The sequence below is a fragment of the Zonotrichia leucophrys genome, chromosome 1A (genome assembly GCF_028769735.1).
Source record: "Zonotrichia leucophrys gambelii isolate GWCS_2022_RI chromosome 1A, RI_Zleu_2.0, whole genome shotgun sequence".
NCBI lineage: Eukaryota > Metazoa > Chordata > Aves > Passeriformes > Passerellidae > Zonotrichia > Zonotrichia leucophrys.
In genome coordinates, this window is record NC_088170.1 from 30,308,181 (window position 1) to 30,333,159 (window position 24,979).

The window sequence follows — 24,979 nt, forward strand, 5'->3', positions numbered from 1 at the left end:
GCTTTTTACATATTACAGGCATATAAGCATATAAGGGGAGCAATTCCCCTCCCAGGTTAGGCGCATCACCTTTATTCTGAAAGAGAAGGCAAAGCACGCCAGGCTCTTACCAGACACAGGGAAAACAATCGCTTCGGCTGGCTCCAGCGGCGCGGTGTGCGAGCAGGCAGCCGGAGCGATCCCTGGGCCTCACACAGCAGCGAGATAATTGGCACTGGCGGAGGAGCCGTAAACATCCATCGCGGCGGGCTGGGGCAGGGCAGGGCTGGGCTGGGAGCGGCGGGCGCTGCCCCGGCCGGCCGGGCTGGGCTGGGCGCTCCGGGCGGGATGATGTCAGGCACAGCCCCGGGCGGGCGCTCATTGGCTTCCCTCACCTGCGCCGGCCCTTAACCCTAAACTGCCGGCCGCACACTGAAAGAAAGGTGTCTAATCCTTCCATACATACGCACAGGTGGGGGCTTTCTGGCTTTCCTCCTTTTTTTTTTTTTCCTCCCATTTTTTTTTTTCACCTTTCATTTATTCTCTTTCTTCTTATTTTTACCTCTCCCCCCCCCCCCCTTTCTCTTCTTCTTCTTTTTTTTCTTTTTTTTTTTTTTTCCCTCCCTTGGTGGAAATGAGACTGCACAAGAAGCTCCTGCTTTGGGGACCAGGTGCTTGTTGTGGTTTAGCTATTGAAATGTAGCAATTAAGCAAATTCTTAAAAAACTAATTTGCCTAAATTATTAAACAAGACCCTCAGGTAACTGCGTTTGCATCATCTGTTTGCTAAATGACAGTAATCATCAAAATATTGTACGGAAAAGGTATTAAAGGAAAGGTTAATGCATGCAGCACCTGGAGAAGTCATATTTTTAATGATTTTGCATTGCATCCTCTTCAGGCATGAGATTAATAAAGGCACATGCTGGAAAAAGGGTGTAAACTCAAGAATATTTCACTATTGCAATGTTAGGTTGATTCTTGTGTCTTTTTAGCAATTTAAAACTAACAGAAAAAAGTATAGGGATGTACAAATGTACATGAAGAGTCATTCCTTGAATGCTAATTAGCAGCCCAGATATTCTGTAGTAAATGAGGCATGAAACACATTGCCCAATGTATGATGTCCTAAATATAGTGGCACTAAGTATTTAGCTATGTTACAGGCAATATCATAAATCATGAGAACTCTAAAATGAGTCCAAATCAGTGCTTAAATAATTGCTTTTTCCATAAATGAGTATTTTGATATCTCATCTTTAAGTGGCAAAAAATCCTTTTGCTCTATAGGAAAATGAAAAAAAAACCTGATCTACCACATATTGTATTTGTAACTTTTGTTCTATGTCAACTTTTTTTAATCTTGGGAAACGAATACTTTCCTGAAATGGATAGGAACCCGATCCCAAATGTATTTACAGTAAGTGATATAACACACCAGTCTATTTTTGGTCTGCTATCCCTCAAAAAAAAGGAAAATATTGTTGCTCAGTTGTTTCTCTGGGGGGAAAAACAAGACCAAAGAACAAACTACAAGCCAAAAAAACCCAGGAAAAATGAAATATAATCAAACACAATCTAACTTAATCTAAAAGATATGTAAGGTAAGATTTCTAGAATAAACTTGATAAAGAGCTCTGTCATTTTCTTGTGGCTCTTTCACAAGTTTTAGAGACTCAGGAGATTAAATTCTGGGGACTTAATAACATCAGTTTTGTGTGGGGATCTGGAGGTTAACCTATTAGTCAAAACACCCTTTAGTCCAAAATGAAAGCCTTTGTTCACTTATCTCTGCTCAGAAAACGTAGTAGTTCAGATGGAAATAACTGTAAAACAGATTCATTGCTATGCAAAGTGAAAAAACTGAATTTCAGGTCAGAAAAGACTAATTTGGACAATGGGAATGTCGGCTTTGCTTATGTATGATTAATGATAAAGGTAAGACATAGTATCATGAGTCATAAGGAAAAGAACTATTGATGAGATAAATTATGCTTAAATGTATCATGTGCAAAAGTTATATTCTCATGAATATTTAATGGTAACCATAGTCTAGACCAAACTGACGCATTGTTGCCAAAATGTTACTACACTGGTTGATTCAGCATGAAAAATACCTGGATTTCCCATATCTAGTTAATCTTAAAATGATGAATTAAAGTTCTATGCATTTTTTATTCTTGTGTAGAATACACTTTATACCTTTAAAGAATGTATCACTCACAGACTACCTGCTAGACTATCTTTAATGGGAGAGTGCCATACTTTTACAAAGTTCTCAGTGTTCACAAAGTTTGTTATTCTCCAGTGATAATAGAGAACCTATGCTTTATAAACTAAGCAGTAACTTAGAAAATTTACTTAATGTAGTATCAATGCTAATTTGAAATATTAGTGTAGAATACTTTTTTAGTAAATGACCTGCAAAATTTGACATTTTCTTTACAAATTTTTTTTTCTACAGTAATATATGATTATTGAATGTCTTGAAATTGAACTATTTATGAATTTATTGATAAATTATCAATTTTTCCATGCTCCTTGTTTCAAAACTTGTCTATTACCCGTATTTTTAAAAACCATGGAAGAATTTGGAGATCCAGGCTGAAGAAAGTTAAGAGTTGTAGATAGCAGAGCAGTTCCATGATCCTAATCAAGTCACACAGCATTTTACACCCTGCTGTCACACACGGGTTAGAAACAGTTTGAAATACAAATAATGAAAATATATGATAGTATTCAAATTACACCCTTTAAATATGCAATAGTAGCAAGTCACTTCAGGAAAAAAAAGAATAATCTGTAAGGCCATTTCTTTAAAAGAAAAGTCTCTTCAGTGAAGTAAACATAAGTTACAAGAACTCAAAGCAGACTGTGTATGAAACCCAGGAACACAGAATTCATACACTCCTATCACTGTGCCATGAGTTCCATTTCTGAAAATATTGGCTTGTCCCACCTGGCACAGACAATAAAGGTGCCGTTGGCAGTGTTATTTCTCGGCATTTTGTAGTTTCAAGTTCAAATCAAATCACACAGAAAAAGAAAGAAAAGAACAAGAAAATGAAAGAGAAGTGACTAATTATTTTCAATAACTATCTGTTTTTCTTTCTATAACCTAATATTAATCGATGAATGAATAATGTTGAAAAATCTAACTAGTGGGGATATTTTAGTCCTCGAGCAAAGTGAAACTCAGGTTTATTAGTATATATTTCCCATGAGCTGAAATCATTATTGCATTTAATTGCTTGACAATTATTTCTGTCACATCAATTTAATGGTTAAACCAATTATTTATATTACAAAACATTTTTCTGCACCAAATTCTAATTGAAAAACACAAATGGTTTTTCAGTGTTGCTTAACCTATACATTATTAATATTTCAAGGGCTAGGTTTAAAGATTTTTGGGGAAATTAGAACTCAGTCAGGTGATGAGTTTTTAGAGATTGATTGTGTAAGCTCAAAATTACAGCTCTCATAACCCTGTACATGAGATGAATATCAAGTCAGGTAGACCTGATGACTATTATAAACATTTTTTTCCTCCAGCATTCAGACAACAAGAGCTACCAGCTCTTAGAAGATTTTTATCCACAAGATGGCAGCTCTGTTTGCGTGGTCACTCCTTTTAGCAGTGTTCAACTTGAAAATCATAACATGGTATTTTTTTTTTTTAATTTTATAGGAGAGATGATTTTCTGTCAGCGTAGGAATTTTAAAAAAATCCCCAAACAAGCACAATAGATATACATTGATTAACCCAATATTGAGGTAAAATTTGCTAAGTTAAGAATAAGAAGAACATTCAACAGTGCAATTTTTTGAGTTCTTTAAAGAATTTCCATTTATACCCATATGTTTTTCATGCTTTAATTTCTGGGCCATCAAGCCCAGTGTAACCTTTAGCAGATTAAATTTAAAGAGTATTAAAGTTTTTACTGATAGAAAAGAAAATTCTTGTTTGCCTAAAGGAGACATAGGTTAATAGGTTTCCTCTCTAGGTAATGGTCTATTTTAGTTTGCTTTATACCTAAACTCATCACGAATACTTATTTATGTTACTAAAATCTAATAGATATCTTTATTTCTATGTTAAGAAATGCTGAGATATTTATGTAGGGATCAACCACAGACATTTAATAACCCCGTGTGCCTTGTGAAATGGATAAAGCACAGAAAAACACCAATAACAGGGTCTAGCTCTTTCCAAGGGGTTCACTCAGAGCTGAAACGGTTCGCAAGAATAGACATGAAATCATTTTCTCCATCAATGAAATCCAGTAAATTAAAATGAAGCTTTACTGAAACAATGCATAATTTAACATGGAAACAGTTTGCCCATGGAATAGCCATTTCAAAGGAAATTATTTGGCCTAGCTTCCTGTCTGCATGCAGTCTTTGATGGCACTTCTGGAGTGGAATCACTGATCCCTCAGACAGGAGTAAGGAATTCTGAGTTTCCTAAAATTTATCATTGACCAAGACCCTTTACACATATAATTATAAATCAGTGCACAGGAGCTTACAGGCTTGTAGAAAATACAGAATTCTTGATGTAGCTTCCATCTTAATGAAAACGAGATGAACTCTTTTTAAGTAGGGTGGGGCAGCTGTTCATGCGTGAATGGTTGCAATGGATCACCTAATGGGCAGTAACTTGTTAACCAGGCAGCAAGGCCAAGATTCATGGCTTAAAGGCTCTTACCTGCTCTCAGTGTTTTACACAATGGAGAAAACACAACTCTGAGATGAGAAATTCCAGAGGACAAGATCATATTTGGCAACCTAACTCACATCAGCATTGCCTAGGTTGAGGTGAGCAGCAGAAGAGAAGCAGATTAAAAGGGTCTAAGGAGAAAAGGTGTTCTGATAGAAGCATAAAGGCCATTGGAGATAGTTTAGACTGCTGTGAAGGTAAGGCAAGCTGCCCAATGCACAATATGAACCTGAACTCTGTTATGTCAGAGCAGATGATTCAGTACAAATTACAATCCCAGAGTGAGTGGTTCATATAGCCAACTGTAACAGCACACTACTCGTCAGAGTATTGTCACAACAGAAGTGCTGGTCTTTCATCACAGAATGTCAAAATACATTTATGTCACAAAGTTACCTGTTCATTCCATAAACTCAACTGCAAAAAGTGTCAGGAGAAAAGACTCAACTTTTCTGTACATGCATATGTGGAGGCGATGCTCTATGTCAGCATCAGTCAGCTGTTATTTTGGGTCTACTGTGAGGGTCTAATTTAATTCACTTCCAAAAAAACCCAAAACCAAACAATTTTATATGGATTAGAATGATATAATAAAGCTACCTGGGCCAAGTACTGGCAGCATTCTCAATAAGAAAATATGAATGTGAAGTTTGAATTTTTACACTGAATAGATAAATTTTCAGGAAAAAAGCTACTGAAATGTGGAAATATTTTCTACTTCTCTGATGATCACATCACTGCAGTACTTCAGCTGGTCACAAGGTGGTCACAAGCATCTCCTTGTTAAATGGCTACAATTTTTCTCCAACTGGAACATTCAGAGAAATATTTTACAAATCTGATTCTAGAGCTGAATGGTATTTATACAAAAACTCTGACAAATTTTCAGATCTCAGAACTATTAGATCTCTGGGAAAAAATTCTAAGACAAAACTGATAAGAAGACAGTTGCATAAATTTTCTACATAAAATAGGATTATTTTGTAAACCACCCACTCAGCCCCTAGTTTCCGTAATTGCTTCGGAAATGTTTTGAATATTAGTCTATTATATTTTGATAATTAATTACTTCATTATTGATGTGTAGGTAAGGCATTTAAAGTTTCAAAGTTGAAATCTTATTTGGTAAGGGCAAACAGTAGAGAAGAAACTCATAATGACTTCACATACAAGAATATAACCTAAGTTATAAAATAAAAACTTCACAGATTTTTTAAAATTTAAATTTCCCTTTTGATAACATTATCAAGTGTAAGTGTAATCCCAAATAGAAAGATCAAAAGCACTGCTGGAAGCTGTGATTGCTTTGTAATATAGTTTACCCAAATTAAGGGTCGCAGGGGTAAAAGAATGAGTAGAACTTCCTGAAAATCATGGTTTGAATTCTAATGTTCATTTCAACATCTTGACCTGTAAGATAGTTGACCATTTTAGAGCAGAATTTTCAGACACTACTGTAGTGAGGGAAGCTCTGTTAACATTTAAATCAGCAGACAAAAGCAATTTTTGTAGACTCAAGTCTGAAATTCTGGTCTTTGAGAACACCTCTCGTGATCACTACAAAATACAATACAAGCATCCACTTCTTGAAGTTTTCCAGCATTGGGCATGCCAAATTCCAATTTGCAAGGGATACTAAAGGTACTCAATATTAATGACAGTCTACAAAAGACATAAATTATGTCATAAATTCATCACATGAGATAATAATTTACTAGCTGTACAACCCTTTCTCCTTCACACTGGGATTCAACTTGTTCCTGAGTTTCCTTCTCACATGACGACTTTTTCAGCTGTTCAGTTGAAAGCTTATCAAAGAGGAAATTATTCAGAACAAATATGTCAGTGTTTGGTGTTTTACCAGGAGATTTTGAACCAGTATGAAATGAAGAGCTTGTTTCTGCAGCTAGCATGACAGTGTACAAAACCATGTCACACTAAAAAGGCAGAGGTGAATGATTGAGGTACAGTGTTCTGCTGACTGACCAAGCAACCTTTCTGATGTGCTAAATGTTAAGATAAATTTGAACTGACAAATAACTACATTTTTGTTATTTATACACAAAAAACGTTATTTTCAAAAGCATTTATAGCAATATCTAATACAGTCTTTACATCATTAAAATAAGCATACTGAAAATACAGAGAAAAAAAATTTAAAGAGGATACTAAGAAAGGTATTCATCTTCAGTGTTGATTGTTAAGGGAATACTAAATACAAGATGAAGATTTGAGGACATTGACATATGAAGTGATTTAGTCTTGAAGACATTATCTTCATCCTGACATTGGTTTGAGAAACAGAAGTGAAAAGGACAGCTTGCTGTCAGAGGTCTCTGCTGGTGACTGGTGAGATGCATTTTAAAATTGCTGTTATATTCATATTAATATACAAAGTTATATATGGTGTATATGGCATGTCATAAAATGCATTTAGGCATATTTTAAAGTAGAGTTTCTGAAGGTAGTAAAAGAAAATAAGAAAAAATATTAAAAATACAAGTTTTCAGTACTGCTTAATAAAACTAATTCCAGGGCACAGAAGCAGTGATAGGAGAAGAAAAATATATTTGAACTAAAATATGGTAGACTTAGATTGCATGTAAGGAAGAAATTCTTTGCTGTGATTGTGGTGAGACACTGAAGCACATTGTCCTGAGATGCTGTGGATACTTAGTCACTGGAAGTATTCAAAGTCAGCTTGGATAATTTGACCTGTTGAAAGTTGTCCCTGCTCATGGCTAGGTAATTTCTGAAGTCCCTTCCAATCCCAAACATTCTATGATTCTATGACTTTTTGACAAAATCATAATTATCTGCTATCACAGATAGTGTCTTGAATGTTACAACACTGAGATGCAATTTGAATTATTATTCAATAAAGCACACATACAGTTTCCTGTAGATTGAAAAGCACATACAAGATACAATACTAACACTACTTTATTAAGAACAGTCTATTAAAATGATAACATCTTAGGTTTTAGAACAGCTTTAGTAATTAAAGCTGGTCAAACCATTCTGCACAAAATAGCTGAATTTTGGGGGGAATGTTCAATTAGCCTGCTAGATTAAATCTTTCTTGGTTTAAATCTGTCTGCATGATTTAAAATGTGAAATCTCTGCTATATATGGAGTTCAGTTTTAAATTAACACAAGTACAGGTATCTACATGTGGGGTAGGTATCTTACCTCACTTTATAACCATGCAGAGCAAATCGATGCAAACACTGGAGCCTAGAAATAATTTCATTTTGCTTTAAACTAGGTATCTTTGGACAGATACAGTTGCCTAAACACAACAGTTGTTCTAAATAATGTTTAATATTTTTTGAGATGGCCAAGGGTATCTGAAGGATCAACGTGCTGCAGTACTTCAGCTGGTCACAAGGTGGTCACAAGCAACCTAGCTCACATCAGCAAATTCAGCTACTACATGCCAGTGTAGCTGAATTCTCCTTTCTGAAAAGTGGAGGGTAGACACAGGAGTTACAGGAATCCTGCAGCCTCCTCATCCAAGGTCTCCAGGCCAGGCAACTAAACAGCAACTTTCAAAAATCCAAAAACCAGTTTTGCAAAGAATGTATGTTTTACTTGTTTTCCCTTTTGGTGTGTACTTAAAAAAATTTAACTGTGAGGTAAAATAAACCCAGTTATTTTAATTCTATGGAGTGTGGGCATAAATTGCATATATATCTTGCACTTTTAGATGAAGCACAGGAAGAATGGTGATCAATATTATGTTTTATTGTCTCAGTATTACCTAAAATACACCAAGGGAGGAAAACCAAAAGTATATGGCTATTTTCATCAGCAGGATTGTGAGAGTACACGTGCTCTCTGAGGCAGGACTTCTCCATAATGTGTTTGCTTTTCAGTTGTGAGGCTGAGATTTTAATAGCTTTATTTTTGTGATTTTTTTTTCTGAAGTAGACATTAGGATATCTAGAGCAGAGTGTTTATGCAGAATCATTCTGCATAAAAGTGAAATTCAATGTTCTCAAAAGAAAAATCTGAGCAATACGAACATGAAAACATAGGAGTTGCATCCTATGCTAGACCTTTGCTGTCAGTTTTTCCTCTTGTTGCTTATTTCTGAAAGTCACATCAAGGAATTATATGTGTACACTAGCACCTGTTAGCACAATATCTCACTGCATTTGCAAATTTGTAACACTTTCTTTGGTTAAATGAAATTATATAATCCACTGCTTCTATATTAATTCTATTGTGTTTCTCTTGCTTGTAATTAATTTCAGGAAGTAGATTTTTTGTTTGTTTGTTTGTATCTAGTGAATTGACCCTGTCTGTATGCCAGGCCCCCAACAAGACCATTCTATTACTCCCCTCCAGAAACTGACAGGGGAGAAAAAATATAACAAATGGCTCATGGGTGAAGGTAAGGACAGGGAAAGATCACTCACCAATTGCTGTCGTTGGCAAAACAGACTCAGCTCAGGGATATTAAATTAATTTATCACAAACAAAATCAGAGCAGGGTAATGAGAAGTAAAATAAATCTTAAAAACACCTTCCCCCAACCTGTTCCTCCTTCTTGGGCTCTACCTCCTCTCCCAGCAGCACAGGGACTCAGGGAATGGGGGTCATGGTCAGTTTATCACAGGTTGTTTTTGCCACTGCTCAGGCAGCGGAGACCTTCCCCTGCTTCAGCATGGGATCCCTCCTGTGGGAGACAGGAATAGTGTAAGTCCATCCCCAGGGAAACAGTTCTTCACAAACTGCTGCCATGTGTTCATTACCCCTGGGGTCACAAGTCCTACCAGGAAACCAGCTCCAGCGTGGGCTCCTCTCTCCAGAGGGCTGCAGCTCCTTGGCAGAAGCCTGTTCCAGCCTGGGTTTCACACCCTCCCTTCATGCATTCAGCTGCTCCGGTGTGGGTGTCCCCCGTGGGCTGCAGGTGGCTCTCTGCCCCCCCATGGACATCCATGGGCTGCAGGGGCACGGCTGCTTCACCATGGCAGCGTGGACCATGGTGGAATATCAGCTCTGCCACCTGGAGCACGTCCTCCCCCTCCTTCTCCCTGGTGTCTGCAGAGCTGGTCCTCTCACATATTCTCACCTGCTCTTCTCTAGCCACAATTATATCTGAGTAATAGCTTTTTTTTTTGCCTACCTAAATGTGTCATCACATTCCCATCATTGTTGATTGTCCCAGCCGTGGCCAGCAGCAGGTCCATCTCGGAGCCACTGAGGCTCTGCATGACATGGAGGAAGGTTCTGGCAGCTTCTCGGAGAAGCCATCCATGCAGCTCGCTCCGCCACTACCCAAACCTGGCCACACAAAGCCAATAAACTCTGTAAAGCATATCTTTCTTAGTTATAAACGTTTTTAACAGTCCTCTCTATATACTGCTGGGTCAGTGAATCTTCCGCTTTTAGAGGACATGATAACTATGCCACAATGACAAGTTTTCTTCCTTTTTAAAGTGCATGACAGAGGAGTTGCTTGAAATGATGCCAAAACAGACCACTATTTGACTGTGCTGACTTCATGGGTAGAGGCTTTCTCCCACCAGCTCTGCTAAACCAAAACAAAGACTCATGTTTTCCACAGTAACCTTGTTTTAATCTAAAAAATTCCCAAAATGTATTCAAACATGTATCTTTTGATATAACCTTGCTTTGGATTCAATTAATAATTAGTTCCTTTTTTGATTATTTTCTGCCTTACTTTAAGTTACAAAATTATATAAATATTATCTATTCTGAGTTTTCTTATTGAAGTTAATGACTCATATATTCCACTTCATCTGCTTAATAAAGTTTGAATCCTATTTTATCTTTTCTTTTCTGAAATTAATAATCTGTATGACCTTTGCAACCTTTCTTTGACTTAATATTAAATCTTGACTAAATATTAAATCTATTTTTGCTTTCTGTGTCTTAAATTGATGAATCCAGTTTTGTTTCATTCAATAAAACTGTTTCCTTTAATCAGTTGATCTTAATTTTTATTTAGATGAGAGAATCCTTTATTGCAATTTCCTTGCCATAATTTCTTCATTTCCATGAAAGGTATAAAAAAATAACAAATCAAGAAATATTATTTTAAACAATTAATCTATTGCTTTAGTACAGAGTTTCTTTCACCTCTGTATCCTCTTCCCATCCCATATGTATTTTCTTAGTTTTTACCCATTTTATGTTTTATTTGTATTTTTTAAATTTTGTTTCTGTTTTGTCTCAGTAAGGTGCACTCTGAGCCTCTTGCAACACAGCTTTCCTCCCACATGCTCTCTCTGCACAATCAAATTTGCAGTGTGGCTGTAATTCATCCCTGTGGCAAAAGGTAGAAAAAAAGTCTGTGAATTGTCTAAGTCCAACGACAGCCTTTAAATAGACTGTATATTATCACTGTGCATACAAATGAGACATGTAAATGGAGTTTCCTCTGTCAATTTGTTTGCAAAAGTTAGATATGTACAGCCCAAAAGAAGCCCCCTGGGGAAAAACAAAATGCAATGAAAACCAGCAATCCTAACATAAACCAATCAAAACCATGACTTTTATGAACTTTCAAAGTTGATATAAATTATATCTCTTATAAAAAATTAATTTTCACATTATCAGTATTCTTATTGACAAGATGGATGTTTGAGGGTTTTTTCCCTTTATGTATTCGATTGGCTTGAAATTATTAACATGAACGGAACTCGACAGCTGAAATAAATGCCCTTTGTGGACTCACCAAAAACTGAAGGTGAGTTCCAAGTCTGTTTTGTAGGCTGGTTGAAATGTTTGCTTACTTCATATTCAAAACTCCAAGATGTCATTTCAGACCTTTGGTCAACCTCCATGCTTAGGATCTTTTCATCAGTCATTATTTCTGTTGCCATGTGATCCCTTAGCTGCAATTGAAGTTTGCATTTTTAAAATCACATTTTACATAAAAATAACTTTAAAACTACATTACTTAGATGTTTCCTAAATAGATAAGAATCAGAGAATCACAGACTAATAGGATCACAAATGAGTAAGGTTGGAAAGGACCACAGTGGGTCATCTAGTCCAACCTCAAAAATAGCAAGTAATACATGAGAATCATGGAATCATATAATACACTAATCATCAATGTCCAACTCCTGACCCTGTACAGAGTGGCCACAAGAATCACACCATGCACTTGAGAGGATTCTCCAGATGTTCAAACGCTGTCAGGGCTTGTGCTGTGACCACTTCCCTGGAGAGCCTGTTCCCATGCTCAACCACCCTCTGGGTGAAGAACCTTTTTCTAATATCCACCCTTAACACAACTTCAAGCCATTCTCTCAGTCCCTGTCACTGGTCACCACAAGGGAGAGATCAGTGCCTGCCCCTCTTCCCCTCACAAGGAAGTTTAGGCTGTGATGAAGTCTCCCCTCAGATTCCTCCAGGCTGAACAGACCAAGTGACCTCAAACACTCCTCATGCGGCTTTCCTTCACCATCGTCGCAGCTCTTTAGAAGTTCTCTAATGCCTTAACATCATTTTTGCACTGTGGTACCCAAAACTGCACACAGGACTCAAGGTGAAGCTGTACCAGTGCACAGCAGAGTGGGATGCTGGTGAAAAAAAGTTAGAAAGAAGGTCTACCAAACGAAGGCCTACTTCTAAATCTATAAAATTGGTATAAAATACACTAGTATACTAATATAGAAATTCTCAACTTTTTTATTTAGCTTTACCTCAATGGGATAGGGAGCACATAATCAATAACAAAATGTTAGTTATTGCCTTCAAGTTAGGTGAGGCTGAATCTCCAGCAGATTTAAACTAGTGCAGCTTTTAATTGTTGAAATTCAGTTGTGTCATTGTAGATTAAATGGGGCTGTGCCAAAATTTCATTTGAAACTTTCACTGTGTACGAAAACATCTCTTATGAGTGAAATGTCTCTGTAGGTTAATTTGGGGTCATTTAGAAGAAATTTAAAGGAAGACATTTCTAAATTTTTAATCACAAAAAATATGTTAATGAAATGATCCTGTTCATTAAAAAAGTTCTTTGGGATGTTATCTGGGAGGAATGGTAACTACTTTTAATTACAACACCCTGTCTAGTCTGAATAATTTAACCACAGAGCATTTTGTGTTACAGTGAGTCATTGCTGCAGCCTATGATCCTTCATTCTCTCAAGCAGCTCTTTTAGACCCCCTCACTCTCATTCTCCTTCTGTTTGCATTATTCAACACCTTGAAGCACTAGTTAGAAACACTCATAAAGAGGCAATGATTGTGCTTCAAAAGATTAAAAAGAAAGGAGTTCTTCTTGGTATTTCTTATTTTCCATTGTGAAACACTGTTTTGTACTTGGAACTAACCTTGCTTTGTATTTAAAGAACTGTTCATCAAGATTATTGTGTTCAAGGATGATATTTTTTGTGCAGAGTAACTTTCCACGATGAATAATTTCTTTCAGCTGCCTTCAAGAACCCTACTCACAGACATGCAGGAAAACAGCAATTCACTGTGATGGTCAGGAGTGAGCACTGCTGATACCAAGAGAGGAAACATGTTCCAGTATCCTTTAAAATGAAAAATATCTTTCTTGCAGTCCCCGGCTGGCTAAGCAGAATGACTGTTTACTCAAAAAGGACTGCATGCAGATGAGGAGAGATATTATGGCTTAGATAGGATCTCTCAGTAAAGAGATGAAAATGCCATCATTTTTTAATAAATAACCTGAAATATTTAAAGTCAGATTGTTAGGTGATTTGTTTTGGATTTTTGGTTTTTTAAATTCCTTTAGCCAGATTTCAGCAGCTTCTTTCTCATTCAGAATAATAATCTGCATGATAGAAAACAGAAATCAAAAAATTCATTTCCTCTAAAAAGTCTCTTAGAATATATATATTATTTTCCACTAAATGTAATTTTCTACAGTGTGTCTTTCAGATTGACAGTACTGGGGGACAGCTACTGAGAGGAAACATGCATTTTCCATTGTAAAACTAGATTTTAGACCTAGTTAGAACATATTTCTTACAGATATGTCAAGTCCTCCTTGGCTTGTTATCCTCCTTGTAGCTGCAGGGATGGCAAATGTTGAAAATTCATAATGTTCTCTCTTCACACAAACAAAACCCAAGAAAATAGTTTTTCTAAAAAAAGAGGTCATTTCTACTTACACAGTTAAAAAAAATAAAAATTTCCATCTGGATGTTTAGTTCTCAAATGGAAAAGAGCAAAATGCATCCTAGAGAAGTCATTATAAGAGACTACTCAAAAACAATTAATAAGAAGATGTGTAGAAACTGTCATATGTACATATGATGTAAAGTAAATTAATAGAGGTTTACATTGCTTTCATTGTTTTCCACAATGAGTGCTGTTTAATTCTATTTGACCTTAATTAGTGTAATTGATAGTAGTTTTAGAGCTGCATGCCATTTTAATAATGTAGTTACAGCTTTCATGACAGAAGAAAAATGAAATAGCAGCTGGGAGTTATCTATTAAGAGTGAGAGAGCAGAAAGGTAAAAGGAAAGACTCTTCTCTTCTAGGGCTCCAGGGCTTTTATGGCGTTAGTAATGAATGACTAATGTATTCTAAGAGGAGCACGCTGATCCCCAAGGATGTAATGAAGGGCAGTAGGAGGTAGGATCAATATGAGTAAGAAATTTTATATTGTTAGGAAATCACATGGCTACAAGAGTACACAGATAGACCAGTAAAAATGCCAAAGCTTGAATACAAGCCATGTATATACATGCATGTATGAATAGGATTACCTGGGCCTGTGTATTTGGGGCTCAGACTGTGTCAGCGAGAGTGCTTAAAAGTTTTTTTTGGGAAAACATGCAGTGTTACATCTGGTCACAAGGTTAGAGAGAACAACAGGACAATCAAAAATTACTTTGGGATGGATTTGAAATAAGACCAGGGTATAATGAAAAAAAAAAGGCAATGAATGAGAGCTTCTAAGTTGTGAGCAAAACATTCTAAATGAGTAGGTGCATTCATTAGCTTCAAGTGGCAATGTTTTTCTTGAAGGTTTCTCCTATCACTGTTAATGACACTCAGTTTCTGAAGCTTGGAGGCTTTACAAGGAAAGAAAACTTGTTCTACTCTCTCTTTCTCACAGATATGGTTAAAGAAAGCAGCATAAAACAAATAAACCTCTACCAGTGGTACTTAGTGCATATTATACTGCAAGATGAATCAAGCATGTCCAGCTAACTGCCAATTATATCTAAATCTATATTCCACTAAATTCCTCTCTGGCACTACAGTTTGGCGCAGTACTTTTGTAAAAGTTACAGGATGTGATGAATTCATTCACAGAGGCTTACTATATTTTTTGTTCTAACAATTCTTTTTATTTCTTTAAAATAAAAAGAAAAACATGAACATAGAGTTAATAATAAAATATGGCAAAAGATGGCTGAATGGAAAATGAAAGAATCTGGGGACATATACTAGTTTGTAACTGTACATGTAACTAGCAAAGAACTTAGTTGACTTTACGAAGACCAGCTTGCTTATGAAAATAAATAACAAAACATAGCTCTTATAACTTCAGCAGAATCATACCTATTTCAAAGACCAAGCAAAAACATCTGAAGTGAGGTACTGACTATGTTATTCATAAAATATTTTTGAAGTTTCTGTCTTGATGGCATTTATATACAAACACACTTAAGAGTGTGCAATTGTCTTACAGACATGTGAACACCCAGATGTAAGAAAGAAAAATATTACTAAAGATTTGTAAAGTAAATTCTCATCCAGCTTTTTTTCTAGTCTTGCAGAATGATTGCCATTTTTTCTTTTTCCTTTGTGTTTTTGCTGTCCTGTATTCTGAAACAGCAAAATGAACTTTGATAATAGGGATTTTAAAACTTTCATTACCTAGGAAAAGTGGAAAACATTCACCCTGTTGTTAAATCTGCTGTTGTTCGAGCTAAAAGTATATTGTGGCTACATGATGGACAAAGTTCTTTTTTTAGATCAATCAGTGCAAAAAAGAAAACACTCTTTCTTTTTCTGTGCATGTTGTTATGACATATTTTAATATTGGAATTAATACTTAAGGGTCAATTGAATCCAGAAAACAGTGAACTCAAGGTTAGACACAGAATTCTACCTTTGGTATGAAAAAATATGTACAACAATTGCTTTTGTTGTATACCTTTATAAAATTGGTGCTATATTAGATGACTTTTCCAAAAATTTTAACCATGCATATTTAGTCTTGCACTACTTAATTACTAAACATGCAAACATTATTTGCCTTCTATATCTTCTTCTCCTCTGCTTTAACTCAAGAGTCCTTTAGCTGTAGCCACCATGTGCTTCAGAAAGTTAAATCTTTCAATAAAAGGGCAATGTACAAGAGAATCAGAGGATATATTTGAAATCAGGTCACAGCTCTGATGAGGCACAGCACCTTGATTTCATTATGGTTTTCCCTTCACAATTATATAAATCATGAAAAACAAGCATTTTTGATTCCTCCTTTGTCTTATACACTGCTCACTCAGTCCAAGTACAAATTAAAATTTCAGAGATTTACCTAAAATTTATTTTCTGAGTTTCTTATAGGTATTCAACTCTACTTATTAATCAGTGAAAAGCATAGCATTCACACTCTGAAAAAATGGAAATCTCTTTTTATGATTCAAAGCCTCATTTTGGTCTAGATGATTTAATTTACTGGGGGAATTGTAGCAACATCAGTGTCATCCTCCAATCAATAAAACCAAAACCACCACAAATCCCAGAGCATTTTTATCTATATAATACTTAACCATCATCTGCAAATGTTTCTCTGAATGAGACAGTGTGAGTTTTCTTGTGGATAGTTATGCTGTTATGTTCTTGACTACTCTGTGTACTGAATCATAAATTGAACTGTGCAACAAAATCTGCTTGGCATTAACAGGTTTGTAAACTCACCTGCAAACTCCCTAAATTACTCTACTTTCTCCTTCTGGTTAAGGATGGAATTACCTTGTAGGGACTTGAAAAAATTATTGTGGCAGGGTATTTGCTATTTTATCTTGAAATAATCATGAACCACTTTAGACATGTAAATCCTGGACTTAAGTTCCTTTGGGTTTTCAGAACATCTTGGTGACTGAATTAACTAAAGCTTAGAAACATAAAATAGGTCGATTCATATTTCATGTTTCATATATGAGGACATTTATTACAATAGTGGTATTCTTTTTACAGCACCTTATATGTTGCAAGCTGGGGTTGTCTGAGACTGACTTATCATCTTACATAGCAACATGAACAGGATTTTAGCTTGTCATTGAGAAAGTGAAAGGTATGTAAAGAAATTGAATTTTTGGGGTTTTTTTTGGTTGTTTATTTGTTTTAATTGGATGACTAAAATAATCATGAAATATTTTTTCTCTGAAAGGTCACATGAAGTGTTTGTTTGCACAGTACATCAAGTGGCTGTTGCTGAAAATGTATTTCAGCCTTTCCTGAGTGTAATATATAAGGATAAAGACTCTCAAATATATAATACTGCATTCTTAACTTAGCCTTCTTAAGCAGTAATTGCATCAAAAGATTGGGGTGAACAAGAAGCAGAGTAAGCAAATAGTCCATTTCTAAGATAAATATTTCATAAAACTTGTCTTAAAAAAAAAAGCTAAAATAAACCCTTTGACATAGATTAAAATCAAAGTTTTCCATTTTCAATCTTCAATTTCAATTTACTGAACAAACAGTTTGGACATCTTTCTTTCTTTTTTACTTTCAGGCCTGACTCCATTTTTATCAAATGTTAAGTGATTTGTAAAAACCTCTCATATTTACATAGTAATAAAGAAATGACATTTTTTCCATCTTACATGTAAAAAACTGCTAACTTTATGTCTTAGGTTGCAAATGCAAGATGTGGCCAGGGATATGTATTCTTCCACCACTGCCATCTGTTAGAGGTGGGGCTGTTGTCTTCTGTTAATAGGCCACGTGTTAAAATCAGGTGGGGCAGTTTTCTTTATCTCTTCCACAACCCATCCTCCCTCTGAGAAATATCTCCTGTTAATGGGCCCTTGAGTCCTGCTGCATGACTGATAAAATTACATCATCCCGTTGTGGCATGCTCTGCCCGGGGGGAGGAGCCAAACATTCCTAACTGGATATAATCTGAGATTTGGAACACCACAGGCACCCTTTTCCCACTGGATTCCCAGAGGAAGATAAGGCCCATCTGCACCACCACTGGACCTTCGGAGGAAAACTACGCACTCTACAGATCACTGCTTCAACAGAACCACATCTGCCACTCCAGGAGGACTGCAGCCACCATTCAGCACTCTGACCCACAGGGTGTCAGGCCGTATTCTGACTCTGTCCGTGTTGTTTTGTATTACTGCATTTTTAAAAAATTATTTTTCCTAATAAAGAACTGCTATTCCTACTCCCATATCTTTGCCTGAGAGACTCTTAATTTCAAAATTATAAAAATTTGGAGGAAGGGGTTTTACATTTTCAAGAGAGACTCTGGCCTTACTTAGTAGACACCTATCTTTTCAAACCAAGACGCTTTACTATACTATATATCTATATATCTATATATCTATATATCTATATATCTATATATCTATATATCTATATATCTATATATCTATATATCTATATATCTATATATCTATATATCTATATATCTATATATCTATATATCTATATATCTATATATCTATATATCTATATATCTGTATATCTATATATCTGTATAGATATACATCACTGACTTGATTATTGAGAATAAGAAATTGACAACTGCTTCACACTAGGGATCTAAATATAATGATCATATTTGGCTAAAGAAAAACCCAGTTTCTTCTAATAAAAGAAAAAGGGAAGCAGAAAATTTTAGTCTGTAGGTGATATTTTATGATACAAGTTATAACACCAGTAAACTAGAAATTAGGAGTTGCTGGTGCTTGGCCAAGTGCAAAAGTATTGCCTTCAAAAATAAAAAAAAAAATCCACCCCCAATTATTTTGTCTGGTACACACAATATTAGCCATCTGAATAACACATTTTCCCAGAAACAGATATTTGGATCCACCCAATGATTCACCATGTTTAAAAATTCTCTCATTATCTCTTTTAACTGAACAATGAGAGAAGGAGTTATAGAAACTCACTGCTGTTGAAAACCTCTTCACCCTGGTTGTTAGATAAAGATTCTACATTTGGAACTGGGCATGTTACGAGATGTAGTTAGCAGCATATTCCAATATGTGTATTTTTACATACTTTTGTATGTATTTTATATATATAGAGAGAGTTATATCTATATCTTCATTGACTCTCTTTCCATCACTATCTTACTTTCTTTACAGGCTCTTCCATATGAAACCAAATGAACAAACTTTTGCAAGTCTGAATACAGCATGTTCCTAAATTTCTTTTATTCATTACATTTTTGACATCTACACTTTAAATGAAGAACTGAGGGAAAGATGTTTGGTTTTGGGTTTTTTTGTAGAAAACATATGTTGTCTGCGTTGGCTATGTTTCATTATTTCATGGCATTCTAAGTCCCATTTTTTAATTATTTTTTGAACAGCAAGTTGTCACATATTGATGTAAAGACTTACTGTTTTAAAATGTCCCAGAGAACACATATAATATTTAATGATAAAATATGTAGCTAAACTCATAATTAAAAGAGAACAAGACACAAATGGACATAAAACCAGGAGAGTCCATCTTAACATGTATGGAATCGCATGGAAAACTCACTTGTTTTACTGTGTAGTGATTCTACACTGGCACACACTGCTCAGAGCACTTGTGGAGTCTTCATCCTTGGAGATCTTCACAAACCATCTGGACATGGTCCTGAGCAACTGACCTTATGTGGCCCTGCTTCAGCAGCAGGGTGGGACAAGGTGGCTTCCAGAGGTCCTGTCCAAACTCAACAATTCTGCATGATTCAGTGAAATCAGCGCACAGTTACAATTTTAACTTAGCAAACATTTGAGCCATTTGGCTGCTTGGAGTAAGGGACTGTATCTATTGTCAGCTCAGTCACTGCACAGTTAAGCTTTTTTACACTTCTGTGTATGTACCATCTGGAGTGGTGACTCTCTGCTTTTGAAGTTGTTGGTTTACTCAAAAAATGCTGTGTCTGTCAAGTCAGTCTCCGAGGATTTTTCATGTGAAATATTAAACAAGCCAGGTCCAAATTGCTGCATTGTGGTGGTGAGAAGAAATCCACTTCTCAGCATTGTCTGCATTTTGTGTAGCTGTTTCTTTTAACCCTTTCATATAGCAAACCAGTCTTCCCCTTCTTAAAGAACATGGTTTTTGCAAAACATCAAGATTCCATTTTGGTATTTCTGATTTCCTCTGATTTTAATCATAAATCATTAAACATTCCTCTCCTTTTTCTCCAGTAAGCATATTTCTAGAGGAAATGTGATAGGGCACATGTCGTGAAAAAGACGTGGTATGTGTGTGTACATTAGCAAGAATGTTTTTCCTGGTGACCAGTGTATAGCAATATTAGGCCTTGTGTTTGTAACAGCTTTGTTTTCAAGTATCTCATAGGCATGAGCATCAGAAGAAAGTACCTCCTTGATTTCAGAGACTTACACTGACTACTGCTAAAAACTGTTGTGGGGAGCAGTAAATCACCTAGTTGGTATCATAATCAGAGTTCTTTGAAAGATAAAAAGTACCTTTACCCCCCTTTCTATGAAAAAGCTCCTGCTAATGATTTTACAAGAGGAATGTGTTTTGGGCATGGTTTTTTTCAGAGTTTGTCAGGGAGGTGGAGGAGTGAGGAGTTTTTCCTTTAATTTCCTTTTTGTTTTTCTCTCTTCTATACACTTGTAGTTCCTGTCAGGAAATGGAGTCTGCTCAATCCAGATTATCAGAGTTTAAACTAAATTGCCACATAAATCTTCTAAAACACTATTCTGCTTCTTTTCACATCACTATGATGACAGCTAGTCATCCTTCTAAGGAACTTACATATTCTTCATGCTCTAGATCTCCCTGTCTAAATATGTTAGGGATGGATGGATGCTTTTCCCTAACTTTTCTTCAGTTTGAACCTGTTTGGTCCTCCCTTGTGGAACTGAAAAGCTGCCATCATTTGTTAGATCCTCCATGCTTTCTTTTTTCTGGATGTTTGTAGAGAGTGAATTAAGTGCTCTATTGAATTCATGAAACAGATTTTACTTTTGATTCCAAGCAGGCAGAAAAACATCACAAAGCCATTGCATTTCCTAGTAAACGGAAGAAAGAAGATAGGCAAATGGTATCTTCTAAGCAAAAAGACTTGGCAAAAACTATACATTTCTAGAATTTATTAAAAAACCCTTAAAAATAATAGAGTTTGGTCTTATGAATTATGCTGTTTACTACATAAATAAATAAACAAACCATCATAGAAACAACATTTCACTTGTTTGAAGTTCAGACAATTCAAAGACCCTTGCACAGTATTATTTCAGTAGTCTTTGGTCGATTCTTTGTAATATGACCCTTACCTACATGACTGTAGTCTTATTATAGCTTTAGCATCTTCAGAGCCAAGGTCTTAGTTGTTGCCTTCTCAGATGAAGTCTTTCAATCAGTTTAGTTTCCAAATTTGCCTCTCTCCTAGTTACTGCTGCATACTTGCCCATGCCCCATCATATAGGCTGACTCTATAAATCAGCCTCAGTCTCCCTGTTGAGAAAACTCTCCTAAATTTCAGAAACTTATGTTCGTATTCAAAATACTAATTTCTTCCCTTAATTTAGAGACATGGCAAAAGTGGGCTTCTCTTAAACAAAAACCCCAAAAACTTGACAAAAGAGGACAAATATTTCCATACACACAGTTGAAGCTAGAAGAGATCCCATGACTGATGGATTACCTAGAAATTCTATATTAAGTGCAAAAACCTATGTTAATTCTATATTAATATGCACCATTAAATTTGAAAGTCAACCAGTTCAAAGGTTAAGAGTTTCACACATCAATAGCATTAACAGAATATATTTAATAGAAAATTGAATAAAAAAAATGAAGCATGCAGAATAGAATCTCCAACAGAGAATATATGGAACATGTGGCATAATAAGGTAGAGAAATCAAATAAAGAAGTAACTATATGAAAGAGCAATTATATTGCTTTGAAACAATAAAATAAAAATTTTAAAATGTACTAAACTGTTGAAGTTAAAGAAAAAACATCAACTAAAATCAAATTAGTATTATCAACAAATTCTGCAAGTAATTTCTTTTCATTCTCTAGCAATGGGAATATGTGACCACATATACATCATTCTTATGGACTCGTCAGATTCTTCAGAAACTTTGTACTTAAAGGAATGGCTTCAGGATACAAAGGTAATTATCCTAACAGCTGAAAACTTTAGTTTTCAGTGTTGATCATAAAGTTTAGAAAATGTAGCAATCTCAAAGCTGAAACCTTCTTTGTATTTTCTGCTTTATATTTAAAATCCTACAATTTAAATGCACTCATAGTTTACATATAACTATGTTTATATATTAGTTTTAATATTGTGACACTGTGACTGCTTTTATAATAGAGAACATATGTCTGATATTTCTCCAGTAGGCAGTAGAATTGCAATATGTGATGCCCCAATTTGTTTAAGTCTCAAAGTATATTTAGATTAAGTAATTAAAGCTAACACTTGACTATTGATAAGGTTTTCATGAATTCAGGCCATTTTGGTAAGAAATGTTTGACGTATGCTGTATGTTAAAGTAGTAACATTAATGGGACTATAATGCAAGCAGAAATCAAACAGCACTGAATAGATACAATAAAGATTTTGTGACTCCCACATTTATTTGTTTCATCACAGATGCCATAAATAGATTCTTAATCTATATGTAAATTAGATTATTTCATACTAGGAAACTGCATTAAACAACTGCTGGAGCGTCTTTAAAACAGCATTTTGGGTGCCTGTAAAAAAGGATGACTTTTGTACATGAGTTATGAACCACAAGACAAAACTTTCTCTTTCTCTTTAGTTTGGTTTAAACTTTTGCATGGTATTCATATTGGGATATAACTATAGATTTTAGGTCCTCTGACTGTTATTAATGAACCAATGCTTGCCTCTGTGTTTGAAGACTCACAGATCTGAAATATCTGCTGTCATGCCTAAGCATCTACCTTTAGAAACACATGAATGCTTTTGCCAGATCAGTGGCACCACTACTGTACTTCACTGATATTTCAGAAATTGTTTTTATGGTGATTAATAGACTTTTACACCTGTAGAAGCACACAACAAGCAACAAATTGTAATCCATCCTTTCTACTGTGAAGCAAACTGTCCCTCACTACTGCATGCATTTCCTCCAGCTTGCTTTTCAAGCTAGACTCATCAGTAATGACCAGGCCAATGTCTAACTTTCCTCATGTATAATACAAATATCACCTTCTAGCCTCCTACCACGAAGGTGCTAAAAGGAAGTAAAATCTTTAACTGCTCACCAGTCCTCCTGTGGTTTTCCACTGCATATCTGAATCTAGCCATGGGGAGCTGCTGAAAAATATAGACTGCATTGCATTAGTTGTACTAAAAAGTTCAACTCTTGATTCTTTGTTTATCAGCACATAAAAGAGGATAAATTGTGTCAGTTACAACTGAGCAGATGTAATCTAACCCTCCCCTGTCTGAGAGGTGATTTCAGGTAGACTTCTCCCCTTGACAGGCATTTCTGCTACTGACAGATAAATCTGATATACTGAGCTTCTGAAAACTGAGTACTTTCCTCCTGCTATGGGAGCCTCTTTGGGTCTACTGAACATCTATGGGTCACATCCAAATGAATGTGTTTGCTCCTAAACTATTTGAACCATGCCCCCATACAGACTGTCCTGTCAGTGTTAGGCTGGAGATTCAGGGTAACATTTTTAAAGGACAAAATATTCATATATCAGTTGCATTCAGTCATTCACAGAGAAACCTTAACAGAAAAGAACTGTGTTTGTTAGAACTATAAACCAAACAGGATAGATTGCAAGAAAAAAAAGATACAGCGGTGTTTTTTCAAATTTCTGAAGGTAAACAGGGCTGAATTTTTTAAGCACAGTTGGTTAAACATTGTGCATGGACAGACAATCTACTTATATTACAGATGAGTACTTAAAAACAGAGAGACAAACCACAAATAAATACCCCTGAAGCAAACTCTTCTATGTCTAAAAGAGGACTGAAAAAAAAAACTAAACAAAAAAAACCCCAAAAAATCAAAAAAATCCAAAACAAAAAAATTACTCTTAAGATCTGTCATGACAGCAACATGAATTCTAATTTGAGATCTAATTTTCCTATTTGCATGTATGCATTTGCAAGAAAGCATCAGAGGAAACAGGCATACCTGTCTGAGTTGTAATTTAATTTGCCAGTTATTTCTAATCACATCTTTCTTGGTAGGTAAAAATTGTCATTGAGAACCTGCACATGTACCAACCTGAACGGATTGTTAGTCAACACTGACAGTTTGCCTGCACAAATGCAGCCTGTAGTTGACCTGTATGACTTCTGCAATACCATCAACATGCCACATACCAGAAACTCTTCTAATAGCTATATTTTAGGCAGTAATATTTCAAAAGACAATGAAACAGCAAAACAACAAAAGATGAAATTAGAACTGGTTACTTAACTTCACATGTAAGTATTTTAACAAGATTTCTATTCAAACACAATGAAGTTTTCCATATATAGATTAAGGCTTTATTTTAACTTCTGATAGAGAAAGTATCAAGATATCATCATGCACCTATACAGAAAACCCCTAGCCTTGGATTACACCTGTGGCCAAGGAAAGAAGCAAAACTGATAGATGAGTCTGCCAAAGCTAGCCTAGCTTATTGAAAATAACCCATCTGAACATAAATTTAGAAATATGTAGAAATAGGGTGATATAAAACTTTTACAATAGATGTTTTCAGTAAATGGTGCATTTTTGGAGCCATACATTTCCATTCTACAGTTCATTTTCATTTTTTTCTCCAATACATCTAAGGGCTGTCTGCCTGAGTTGTGTATTTTATTCTACTATTTCTTCCTCCAATCACAAAGATATGTAGAATATAAAGTATATTGAATATTAGGGATATAAAGCTTTCAAGATTTCAGCTTCCGTTATAAATTACAAAGGTAAAAAAACATAAATGTAAGTTTAAGTTCTATAGAGTTGAGAGAAATATATTCTCTTTTGAATAATCCCTGCCCTAAGGAGGGCATAGACTACCTAGATATTATTTTAGTTTTTTGGTATAGATAAAAGAAATAAAAAAACTTCCTTATATACATCTTC

The 24,979-nt window shown here is 35.4% G+C and overlaps 1 protein-coding gene across 1 annotated transcript in view; it reads right to left on the reverse strand.

Moving 5' to 3' along the window:
* Positions 1-23,190, reverse strand: part of MGAT4C (MGAT4 family member C) — a 152,261-nt gene extending 129,071 nt beyond the window's left edge. The window contains 1 exon segment of the mRNA XM_064702028.1: positions 23,145-23,190. Within this exon segment, the coding sequence (XP_064558098.1) occupies positions 23,145-23,187 (43 nt within the window). The 5' untranslated portion in view covers positions 23,188-23,190.
* Between the last annotated feature and the right edge of the window lie 1,789 nt (positions 23,191-24,979).